Source organism: Idiotropiscis lumnitzeri, chromosome 2 (assembly GCF_059441095.1).
Source record: "Idiotropiscis lumnitzeri isolate Australia: NSW breed Sydney's pygmy pipehorse chromosome 2, RoL_Ilum_1.0, whole genome shotgun sequence".
NCBI lineage: Eukaryota > Metazoa > Chordata > Actinopteri > Syngnathiformes > Syngnathidae > Idiotropiscis > Idiotropiscis lumnitzeri.
This window is the reverse complement of record NC_142392.1, coordinates 6,887,117-6,900,340: the sequence shown is the minus strand read 5'-3', so window position 1 is coordinate 6,900,340 and position 13,224 is coordinate 6,887,117. Positions and strand designations below refer to the sequence as shown.

The following is a 13,224-nucleotide window of genomic DNA, read 5'->3' as shown; positions in this document are numbered from 1 at the left end:
GGAATTACCTCAGCCAAGCAATTGGTTCCATTGCCGGCCTTGCTTCAACGCCGACAAAGAAGCAGCAGGGTCAGACAGACAATACACAACAAATTAAAAATAAACGCCGCGTATCCGCCGACTGCGTCTTTCAGAAAACATTTCAAAAGAAATTAATCAGAAGTTTGTCCTTGTCTGGAGTAGCCATAATGTGCCAGACTGTAGCGGATGACGGAATAAACGTCCAATCGCACAAAAGCATATAATTTGAAAGCCCACCTTGTCAAATGAAAGATGAATTCAAGTATGGCGGACAAGTACAACACCCAACGAGACGCTCCACAATGCTTCAAAAGAATGACAATGACCCAAAGACCTCTGTTTTTTTTTTTGTTGCACGGAACGTCCTCTTCTGAGCCTACTGCCGGGGTCAAAGCCTTGTTAGGCTAAATTGCGCTTGGTTTCGAGCACACGCATCCCAAGGCCTGCTGCCATCCATTATTGGCACAAATGTGGCCGATACAGGCATAGAGGGGTTGTTATTCAGCGCCACAATCAACTTGAGACCCCATCACTGTCATAACGGTGAACTCAGCAGAGAGGAGACAGATGACTACTTCAGTCGGAGTCTTGTGAACGCCACTTAATAAAGGCAATTATTTTAGTCGTCCCCCCAGCAGCAACATAAGTATCCACACCCCGGGCTTCGCTCGCCATCCATCATCCTTAAAATGGCGATACGGGACAACTATTTTCTTGGCGTTTGGAGTCGGAGTGAGGTAAGGTAAGGGGCCAGCCGGGGATGATTAGCTCCGTGCCACTTAAAATCATCACAGATTTAGACACGTCCCTCGAGTCTCGGGGGTTTTGTAGAGACAGACGACAGACGAATCGATGATAATGACGGCGAGTGGAGACGGAAACCCAGAGCAACCCAAAGACTGATTATATGTCAGAGTCGCAGATAATTGTACATCATAGGGACGATGACATCCATTTTTTTTTAATGTTTTACAGCAGCATATTTCATCAAGACACACACAAACTATTATGATGGAAATTTTGCAAAATGGACACCTAGATTCTCCCTTAGTCGTCATGGAGATTTTTTTTTTTTTGTCATGAATGAAGATCTTCCTTACTGTAAAATGAATATACTTTTTGACATCTTTATCCGTCAATGGTAGCGAATGCGTTAATCACAGCAGCCGCGTGACACGCAGAGATAGACGTAAAACATCACGTGATTTATGAAGATGGAGTTCATTTATTTAGCAAAGTATTCGCGAGTTGTTTTAACACTTTTATTAATTTGTTTAATCCTAGAAATTTTCACTCGAGGAAACGACCTCAATTCCAGCGTTTTTCTGGATTTTGACTGATTTTGCGAGGCCAACAGAATATTGTGTTCTAATGCTATAAAAACACAGAGCTATGACGCTTAAAAAAAAAAAAAGTCCCCGCCTCCCAAAGACGTATTTATACGTCTTTGGGAGGCGGGGACTACATTTTTGAAAACATATACCTGTGTTTTATGGATTGAATGAGTTTAAGCGGCACCTTGATACTGGACTTTAAAAAAAGTTCTTTCGTCATAGACAGGTTCTACGAAGACGCTGCCATTTTAAAGTGCGTATAAGACCACGTTCTAAACTACAGTCTTTGTCTTCCTACACCTTGTTCAAGAAATTGTAAACAACTACCAACTTTGTCTCGTTATTACAGTAATATAAAAGATTATCACCACACAACAAGCAATTTGTTATTCGGCAATGAAAGCAACAGGGATGTAAATGTACAGAATACATCAAACGTTTAAGTAGACGTGTCCAAATGAGGACATTAGGATGTGTACGTAACGGCCCCCTATTGGGAACGTTTGTTCTGTTCCTCGCAGCGAGTGTGTTTAAAATGAGTCGCTTGCGCCGTGTCATCAAAGCGAGGCGTTTACATGATCAGTACGGCCGTAGAATTTTCTGTGGGTATGAAAAATCTACAGATCCCTGTTCAAAATGCAAGCTTTTTGCGGTGGAAATATTTTTATTGTTTTTTTTCACTATTAACGTGATCTACTGTGTAACCTTTTCCAATCAAAAATCTTTTTTCGAAAGATGTAAAAAAAAAATAAACACACTGGTTGCACAGCCGCATCCCATGTTTGAGGGTGTGAACACTTACGCAACCACATTATTTCACTTTATAGATTAAAAAAAATAAATATTTAGCAAAGCTTACAGGGTGACATTGTCCATTTTTTTTTTAAATCTCAAAATTTGGGCATTTTAATAGGGGTGTGTAGACTTTTTAAACACTGCATTTAACATTTTAAATGCTAAAAAAATACTAAAATTAAAAATGTGACTATTTTTTTATTATGAATTTTTTTTTTTTTAAAACGTTGCATAATTTACTGATTTTAACCCCAAATAAATAAATAAATAACTAAATAAATAAATAAATAAATATCAACCATAAAATAAACTCTCAGAAGTTAGCTCATCTCAAAACAAGTCGCTTGGATGGACGGAACATCCGCAACGATGATGAGCATGGACGCTAGCTAATTAAGATGCAAACAAGCGGCTTGATAAACCAGTGTCACGAATGGCGCCGCGTCGGAAAGCGCATTTCAGATGATTTCTTTTCTTGTTCCACTAATTAACAAGCAAGATCAGGACCGCGTGAAATTACAGCGAACGCAAAAGCGGTACTTAACAAACGAGATTTTGACAGTTCCCCGACGGAAGGCGCGCATACGTGGGCGCCACATCAAATAATAATAATTATAACTGTCATGGAGACGAGAGATTGCGCAATGGGCGCGGCAAAAGGCTGGCGAGAGGAAAACAATCAAACAGCACAAACAACTCACGCGTGAAATCGGAGACACGTTAAGGAAGTGGCGGAATGTGATCATAACACTTTTCATTAGTTGGTAAAAAAAAAACGTGGTCTGGAAACATTTTTGTTTGCTCTAAAAAGAATATGTTAAGGATGTACTGTTTATTCAAAGTGCACTGGGAAAAGAATACCGTTGAGAAAGCGGCGTTACTTTAAATAACGTAAAAATAATATTGTTTCTGCGAGCGTAAGCATGTGGAAGTGGAGGGGGAATCGGGGCGGGGACGTCGGGGCGGGGGGGTGCGCTGTTCCAATTTATAATAATAGTTACAGTTAATGCTTATTATGCAAGCATTTCAATTATGTTTTTTTGGCACCATCTGCTTTTTCTTTTGTTGATCTTGCTTCTTGTTGGAACTTTGTTAAACATCAGCATTCAGCGAGACATTTATTGGTTGCGAGAGGATACTAAAGGCTTGAAGTACAAAGTTTCCGCCCTCATGATCAGCCAGTTTTTGTCTTTCTTTTAAAAATAAATTCAACATCAGGGTTGGACAATATATGCATGCCGTCAAAAATGAAAAATGAAATGATACTATGTACTTTATAGAGATTGGCGAGTACCAATACCAGGCATCGGTGACGACGACTCTTGTGGCCATTTTATGATTGGAAACGTAAGGCATACACGCCCGAGAGATGCCCATTAAGATGCAAATTCTGTAAGTGTCGTACAGATAAAAAAAAAAAAAAAAAAACCTTGGTATTAGTATTATTTTTAGGGATAAGTGAAGAACGATATCAAGCATCGGTATCAGCCCGATACACGGATTTTGTTTTCAAAGTGTTGATATCGTTATCTGCCACTATTGAGGTAATTTCAAACTTATATGTACTTAAAGGGAAACAGATAATACAAAATTGACATTCGTTTCATGCGATTTTAAAGAAAAAAATAAATGAATAGATAAAATAAATAATCAAATAAATTAATAATAAAATATATTAATTTATATTTATTTTTTTATTTTTTGTGTGTGTGTCATCTATAGCACGATACTTTATTCAAGAATCAGTCAGAATTTTGGTATTGTGCCAACACTAATTTCGCATGAGCCTAACGTTGCCGTGTGACTAATTAATCGAACAAGCCAAAGTTCTTGTTAAAATAAAATAAAAAAAAAAATCAATAAATAAATAAATAAAATTTGACGGAATTTCTTGAAATCAAATCAACGTCCTTGCAAAGCTTACTGATCAACCCGCTCGATCGGAAGTTGAAGCAAGTCCTCCAGCTTGTGCTCGTTGAACTCGGGCCGGCCTTCCTGAAGTTTCTTAAAGCGTCTGAAGGCCTTGTTTTTCTTCAGCTGGATCTGGAGCAACAAAAGGAACGCAATTGATCAATCAGACGCAGCTGCAGCAAAGCGGAACTCCTGCTTTCAAGGCTATTTCATATCGCCGTTCATTCATTGCGTTTTTATTCATCTTCCCTTGAACTCAAACTCGCGACGCGTAACCTCATCATGAGAAAGGTCCTCCGAACCATACGTGACGTGATCAATTTGTCTTATGCACTCGCCTTTGACAAGGTGGTCGAAAGAAACATCTCGCCACGTATCGGTTATGACAACACACAATGGAACGCATCATCGAGCGACTTTATCCCGTTTTCTTCTCGCTGCATCTGCATTCAGCCAGCACACCCGATGATGGGCATAACAGTGACGACCCCTCATGTCATAGTCCCCGCTAACAAACTCAAAAATCCCCCCTCTTGTTACTTATTATGCCTGGGCTGCAGGGCCTGGATGGAGAAGGTGTCGGGTGAAGAGGGGGAGGGGTTGGGGCGCTGGTGGTGATGTCATTAAAAATACATCTGCGCATCATGTCAGCATGAGTATGTGTCAACATTTTGGGGGGCATGAAGCCCTAAACTTGTCACTCATGTCAGTCGGGAAAATAAAGCTGCCGGGGCTCGTGCGGCATGACGAGAGCTTGACCCGCGAGCTTGTCATGTTTGTTCAAAAATAACAACACAAGTTCATTTTAGAATTCCTTCCAAAAAATTTGGCACATTTAATCAGGATTTCGTCGCAAATGCTGCAGGCTTACCCAGAGCACTTTCTTGGCATGGTAAATGTTGTCCACGAAGATGTTGTAGTGGTGCAGTTGAGGGCAGAATTGGTCAAAGCCCCTTCCGAAGTAGCCGTTTTCCAGGTGAACGAGCAAAGATCTGCAAAACATGAGTATTATTTTCTTCAGGTGTTTGCATGTTCCTGACATTGCGAAAGCAACCCGAATGCATTTTTTTTTTTAAAAACTAAACATATATTTTCACTCACTCACTGCCATTGACGGGTATAGGTATCTTACCTGGGCTGGTCGTGAATGAATTAAAAACCAAACATGCTTCATTTCAAAAACATCTTCAGTGCTAATGCTAAAGTCAATGAAGAATCCCATTGACATGCTAACCAGGAATTAGCATATTAGCATCAACTTTCTTCAAATCATGAATATTTATACACAAATAGTGAAGGAATAATAAAGTAATATAATAATGCTTCAGAACATATTTGCCGCAATTTGTGAAAAACAAGAATTTAATCGCAACATTTTTCAAGCGTGGACTCCATGCGGACACTGCACCACACTGCCCCTAATGGCCAACGCATGCACTTCATTTTTTTAAGTTTTATTTTATTGTATATATATATATATATATATATATATATACATATATATATACTATTTATGATAGAATTAGTCATTTAGTCATTTAGTCATTTTGTACTTAATAAAAAAAAACAAGAAAAGATTCAATGTGCCCCTAATGGCCAACGTGTGCACTGCAGTTGCAGCTGGTATTCATATTTATTCATTTATTTATTTTTTGTATTATTTTATTTTAGTATATATATATACTATTTATGATAGAATAAGTCATTTTGTACTTAACAAACAATAAAAGATTTAATGTGCAGGGATCGTAACAACATTTTTAAATCAGTGAAAGTTTTTTTATTAATCGTGATTTCAATGTCATTCAAAATAATCATGATTTTTTTAAAAATTTTTTTTTATAAATCGCCAGGTGTGAGTCGCCACTGGAATTGGTTCATGAAAGTCCAGTTTCAGTCGTGTCGCAAGTTTCCAACGCGTCTTTTTAACTCAATTCAAAACCTGCAGCCCTACTAATCACCTATATTTAGACGACGCTGACGAGACAGACAATCGCAACGGCGTGACATCGTCCTCGCCCTCCTAAAATACACGCCGCGTTTATTTTGCGCATCAAACACACCTGACACATTAATTTTCAAGCGCTTCCTCCGGCGCGCATTTAGCCTGCAGTCAAAACGCGTTGGACTTTGAGTTAGCGCCCGAGAAAACACCGCTGTTCGGCATCGGTGTGATCTCAAATGAGGTACCGTTTTGCGGCAAAAGGCGCACATATTTAGAGAAAGTGCCGAGGTTGAGCAAAGTTTAGAAGGACTGTTCCAAGCGCACCAGCCCTTATATTGTTAATAGGGAGGATTTAGCAGAAGAGGCTCTGTAGTGCCGTTTTGTAGGCCTCGGTGTATTTACCAGGACCCAGACGGGAGGTCTACCTTCAGGGCACCCGGGGCCACTTTGTAGCGAGAAGCAGCAAGGAGCAAAACAAGTGAATCAAGGCAAAAGGCAAAACAGTCGTCAGGCTGTCAGGCACATTATAGCAACACGGACGCAATTGGTTGGGGGTGTTGACACTGGTGAAGGAGCTTGTTATCCAAACTTAGAGGAAGTACCACACACACGCACACATTCCCACTCTCTAATGATGTTCCCAGAGACTTCTGTTCGCACACGCTGGAAGGAGCACATTTCGGTTGAAGTTGATTTAAATAGATTTTAATGAAGTTGCACGCCAAGGTAGCCTCTGTTCATAATCAGGAGATGCGGGAGCAGCCGAGAGAGTTCTAACGAGGGCAAAGGGCGGGAAATATAGTGTTTCCGTTTTTTTTTTTCTTTTTTTTTTCCCTCCCTCTTACTGCCATGGGCTATTATGATAAATATGAAATTAAAGATTACCTTTTTTTTTTTACACACAGCAATTAAATTGTCTGGCCATCAGCAGCACGACGGGATTAGTATTCGGCACGTGTGGCGCTAATCTGCATTAATTCCAAGCAGTTGCGACATCTGGGCTGGTTATGACCTCACCCGGCAATTCCCAGCGAGGCGTCTTCATCTGGGGGCGGCACGAATATCAATTGTTGGGCCGCCATTAACATGACTAATAAATAAACATAAAGTCAATTCGCTGTTATCGCACAAACAATAGCGGCGAGTTTTCTTGATCACAGAACGGGTCTTGTCTCATCTACCTTTCATGCTCTAGCTATTATTATCATCATGACCCCCCCTCCTCCTCCTCCCAGCTCCCCATTTTTAAATCCACTGTGGCTATTCTTCATACCTGATCCGCTGACAGGCCTTTCAAGTCTTATTCCTGTTTTGGCATGTTCGAAGCTCGGGATAATTGGATGGCTGCCTTTGCTGCCTGTTCTCAATAAACAGTCTGCGGCGGAATGAATGGCACGGCGGGCAAGTAAACAAACACAGGGACATCAGATGAATATACATACACGTTGCACTCGGGTTGAATTCAAATGTAAGTATGATTACGCGCCACGGGAAAATCATGTTTATCAACAAGCCTGAGGGCGGACTCACACTAGGACACTTGAACTGGGCCGGACTTGGGTTGACTGTGGATTAGTTGGAGTCATTTGAGTTTATTCGGGGTTTCGGCGGGTATCGGTAAATCTAATTTGACACTTTTTAATGCCGTGTTTTAAACGCAATTTAAAACGAATTTTGTACACATTCATACGTCGCCACATTTCGATTCATCGCATGATTTTCGTAGTGAGCACTCACAATTAATTGCACATTTATATAGCTGTTCAAAAATGCACAATAAAATGTTTTCATACATTTTGTCATTAACATAAAAGTAGTCAAATGTGTTTATCCAAAACATATTGGTTGCATTGTTTATTTTTTTTTGTTGTTGTTTTTTTTTTAAATAATAATTTATAAATTTATTAGAAGTTCAAAAGCGATGCTAGAGATGTCATTTTTTTTTTTTTTTACCGTTTCATGTTGGGCCTTGGTGACAGAAATGGTCCGTTTTTCTTTTCAAATTGAGAGCAAATTAATTGGAACATGAAGGAACTCCTGAATTCCTGCTCCTTAATTCATTTTAATTTACAATTCGTCCCCATTCTCCACAAATATATAAATCGAGCATGTTTATTATTGCTAAATTGTGTAAAAAGCGATTCCTTTATTTGAGTTGTATACTGAAGTTCGCTGGTCATTCCTGACACAGCTCTCCCGCAAACGAGTGAGAAAGCACACCGATGATGTTACTTGCGCGCTCTTCATACTATATATAGCAAACTAGCTCGGTGCTAACTGCAAGCAAGCAACCTACCAATGGTGTCTTTAATTTAATTCATATTCATGGACGTTGTATTAATTCCTTTCAACGCCATTTAATTTTTTTTATTTTCACGCAACCTTTGCAAGCCGCCGTTAAAAACACACACACAAAATGTGTACAAGTGTACCATGCACCATCTAGAGCAGGCGTGGGCAAACTACGGCCCGGGGGCCACATGCGGCCCGTGAAAGGTTTTAATCCGGCCCGCCAAATTTGAAAAAAATTAAATGAATAAACCTTGTTAATGTTTTATTTGCTAAATACTCTGGTTTTTCAAAAGGCATATATTTTGTTGTAATGTTTTTATTCACTTTCATTTCAAATTAAATGTTTGTTTTTTTTTCTCTCCGATGAGGTGAGGTTACCAAAACACTCCATCCCATCTGCTCCTCTGTCAAATTTTAGAACCCATTCCGGCCCGCCAATCAAAAAGTTAGCCTACCACTGATCTAGAGAAAAGGTGGTCGAAATACAATATAATAATAACGCCACGTATTAATCTGAAGGACTTTACTCGATTGCCCACCAAAAATCAGAGTGAGAGAAGAGAATATGGGAAAATCTAATCGATCACTTAGTGGTGATAAATCTGTCTAACGCACTGTCTCTCAATGGAATGTTTTTAAATGGAGTACTTACTACTTACCGTTGCTTTTAACCCACTAATTCAATAAGCGGGGAACCATAATGAAGATGTATGGGAAGTGCAGAACCATTTATCCAATACGTCACTGCGTGTAATTCATACTTCAGTCTTCATTGTAGCACATGCCTAACGCTACCCAATTTTTTTTTTCCCTCACCACCTTCGATTCCGGAGATGGCAGACAAATAGATGAGCACTCGGATTAATTCATTGGAAATCTGCTCGATTGCGTGGAATTGATTGTTGATGAATGGCGTTGTAAAAGAATTGCGGAGGCGTGCGTTATTTGACCACGGGCAGCAGAGGCACTGTTGATTCAGTTTCAACTGACCTGATGTAAAAAGAATGCACAGAAATAAACGAGACAGTTAAAAATAATAAAAAATAAGTATATATATATATATATATATATTTTTTTTTTTTTATTAGTTTTTAAAGTTATTCATGAAAAATGATGTTGGTCACCACGTTTTTATTACGGCGTCAAATGTGCATCATTTATCAGAATTGAGGATGCGTCTCAATTACAATTCATAAGTCCCCCCCCCCCCCATTATAACGATCATTTCCATTTTGCGCTTTATCTTCTCAAATTATAACTAATGTACCCAAGGGGAGGCGAATAGAACATCTATACCCTTACAGAGTATCATTGACGCGTACTAATGGTGAAGATAAGGCCCGATACGTTAATAAACCGAGAGTTTATCACGAGTGCATTCCTACACAGGGGAACGACTGCTTTCCCCATCACTTTACACAGTCTCACACTGCCCTTAAAGCGCTGATATTCGTAAATTATGCAAGGGGATACTTACTGGTTTACTGAGTGAATGGCTTTAATTGAACTGAAGATGCTTTCTCTAATGTCCTGCCTCAGGGTTCCTTTGGCCTTCAAAATCTCCACAAAGTACTGCAAGAAAACAAGGAAGACAGCTCAGCACTGACTGGATAAACTTTTCGTTCCTTTTATGTTTGCATTCAAAGTGGGACTAAAACTAATAAGAGGCTTTTATGTAGTGATGGGGTAAATGAAGCTTCAAATATGCTTCATGAACCAGTTGTAGTATTTTTGGACTCCAGTAGATGGCACTCTCGGTTCAACATTGGGCTGAAAGCACACTGACTTGCCATTATTCAAACCCTTTATTTAAACCAACAGCGCCATCTACGGGACTCAAAAATACAACAACTGGTTCATGAAGCAAATACGAAGCGTCATTTTCCCATCACTACTTTTATGATACATGATAAATAAATGTGCTTTTTGGCGTCTATATCCGTCAATGGCGTCCCCCTTCTTATTTGATCTATTCATCCATTTTAGTCAGCTTTAGCCTCCCACATCAGGATGTTGCAAGAAACAAGTATAGAAAAATGTCGTCCCACTCAAGTGGCAGCTGGGTTGGTCTCAAGTCATTTGCACTGGAAATGGGATTAGCAAATTGAATGAGCACAAGGCTTAAAATGACTCCTAATTGGAGTATACGGGCGGAGGGAGAGTAATTGAGTAGAAATTCGGCAACACTGGTGGGTGGTAAAAGTCTGTTGTCCCCGCAGGAAGTAAAGGGGACAACGCCGGCTACCTTCAGCGTGTTGCTATTCACTTTGCAATAACCTTTATGTACTGTATAATGCTGAATGGAAATGACGACCAAGGTTTCGCAGTTTGTGTCTAGTGGAACCTTGAAAGTTTCATTCTCCCAGAGGTCATACTGTTGACGGAAACAATGGAATAAAAACATCTTGATTTTTTTGAAGGTGACACTCCTTCAGAATCCACTCAAAGAGAGGAAATTGGACATCTGCTGCATAGTGGCCATCAGTGGGCTAACCCAAGATGAGAACATTTAATAAAAAACAAGGATAAAATCTTCAAGCAATTTAACAGGGTTCCTGCATTTTTTGTTTTGTATTTTTGCTAAATTTGACTGAATAAAAAGAATGTGTTAAATAGCTATACATGGAAAAAAAGCTCACAAAAAATAATACTCATAATAGTAATATTGAGCTTCTTCTTGGCCACCAGGGGGCAGTATTATACAGTAATACATAATACACAAAGAAAGAGTTTTAACACTCAGTCAAAAAATGGAAGTAATATTACTCGATTTTTGCTGAGGATAAAGAATATATGCCTTTGAGTATTGCAATGTTTCTCGAACATGTTGCTACACCGTTTGTGTTCAAATTGAAGTCACATCAATGGTAGTTTTGTTAGCCCATCTATGGTGTTTTGCATTATGTGTTAGCATTGAGCTAGTGTAAATTATGAGGTTATGTGTAAATACGTGATGTGCAATTTACTTTGTTTTATGTTTAAATTTCAAATTGGATTGAAAATAAACAGCTTGAAAGAAAGACTTGGACTCTTTGAACATTTTCACTATCAGCTGCTTGTTTTGATGTTTACTGCCACCACTAAAAAAAAATGATTAAAATCGGCAGAGCGATGGCTTGCAAAGTTCGAATAATTTGTAACTTAAGGAAGCGCTTTATTTTATTTTATTTTTTATTTTAACCCACAGTGGTGACTAGCTCCAGCTGTTGGCAGTACCGCTGCTCCGACTGCACCAATTCTCTGGCTGCTCGGCTCCGTTTCATCTCCCAGCGGTCCCTTTGCTGCTGGATGCTGTCGCCGGCGAGGGCATCAGGTGGGCATGGAGAGAAACTCATGGTGACGTCGTCGAGGATTATCCTGGGCAGGCACAAAAGGAGCTTTATATACATCTACATCTGGGTTTTACACATAACATGAGGTGATGAATGTGTGAAGACTTTAATGAACAACACATATTTTGATAAAGCCGTGGAATAACAATCTGATTTAATGACATGGTTTATTAGCACAGAAACAAATTAATGTACATTTACAGCGTCTCTGACGTCATGAAAAATAATCAACAATAGTGCATGTTTTTTATGACGGACCAAAACACACAAAGCATGACGGTGCATAATAGAAAGCGGTTTTGCACACATTTGACATACTGTATCTGTTTTAACCGTTCCTACCAAATATTAAATTAGAATTATAAACATTATGAATTAGTATTAGCAATAATTTTACCTTGGGTTAACGTCTCCGTTTTCAATCCAGGCGCTCTTTCAGGGTTGGGTTTTCCTTTTCCGGTTTGGGTGACGTCACGCAATCTGATTGGTTTAGTCAACTTCCGTTTCCTTTTTTTCCCCACTTTCAAAATAGTAGTCCCGCCTCGTTTCTTTCATGGTCTCGTTTTACGACACATTTCATGTGATTAAGACATTTTTTTTACCTTATTCATACAAATATTTACGGTAAGTATGCCTGTTGCCACTGCTTTAATGATTGGCCATAACAGCGCGTTTTTACTTTCGCGCACATTCTTCACTGTCGTCGTAACAGAGCTGCGTCGTAAATCGTAACACGAGGACCTCCAGTACAGAATTAGTGATTCCAAATTAGTCAAATTCTAAACGTAGGAATTATACTTTATTTTAATTAAAAAGTGTAGAATTATAATATAAATAAATATAATATAATAATGTAACTTTTAGCTGACAAAATGTCCACCTGAATATGGGCTAAAATACAAAAAGGTCAAATCAAAGCTTTATATAACTGTTTCTCAAATATTCCACGACTTAGACAATATTAAATATTGCATGATTCACCTTTTCCCCACAATCCCAGCAACCCAACGAATACATTTATTACACGGACACAAGGAATTCATCCCGAAGTTAAAACACTGTTGGACTGGGTGGGAACAGAAACACACGGTCAGACAATAAATTATGGATGAAAAAAATTTGTCTGGAGTCGAAGATGAGTTTTCGAAGTTTTCGCTTGAGAGTGACTCACATGATCCCCTTGAGCTCTTTTGGATCCATTTTCAGTTGAATCTTCCAAACTTTTTGAGTCACATTATTATCTGTTTTGATATTTAACAACAATAATAAAAAAAAACATGTAAATGATATTTTTTCACCTTGAAATTTGATGACTTTTAAAGTAAATCAAAATCCACAAAAATGAGTATATGAATCAGCTTCAAACAGTCTGTGGAAGAGTTTGTGTATCATACGACTTGATTTTCCATTTATTCAAGATAGGCAGCCTATTTTTATATTTTGAAAAGATCTGTATAATAATTTGATATAAACAATAAAGCCACTTTCTATTCATGGCCTGTGTGCTTGAATGGGTTGTGAATTGTTCCCTGAATAATTTGCAGACATCCAATGCACATGCGTGTAGAGTGAGAATATATATATATATTTTTAA

General features: G+C 38.8%; 1 protein-coding gene across 1 annotated transcript in view; it reads right to left on the bottom strand.

Annotated features, from left to right (window-relative positions):
• arhgef39 (Rho guanine nucleotide exchange factor 39) overlaps positions 1-12,878 on the bottom strand; it is a 28,791-nt gene extending 15,913 nt beyond the window's left edge. Inside the window, exons 1-6 of the mRNA XM_088289000.1 lie at positions 12,612-12,878; positions 12,028-12,110; positions 11,484-11,655; positions 9,776-9,870; positions 4,933-5,053; positions 4,075-4,193 (exon numbers count right to left, since the gene is read on the bottom strand). Coding sequence (XP_088145126.1) covers positions 4,075-4,193; positions 4,933-5,053; positions 9,776-9,870; positions 11,484-11,633 — 485 coding nt within the window. The 5' untranslated portion in view covers positions 11,634-11,655; positions 12,028-12,110; positions 12,612-12,878. The remainder of the gene's footprint in view (positions 1-4,074; positions 4,194-4,932; positions 5,054-9,775; positions 9,871-11,483; positions 11,656-12,027; positions 12,111-12,611) is intronic.
• Between the last annotated feature and the right edge of the window lie 346 nt (positions 12,879-13,224).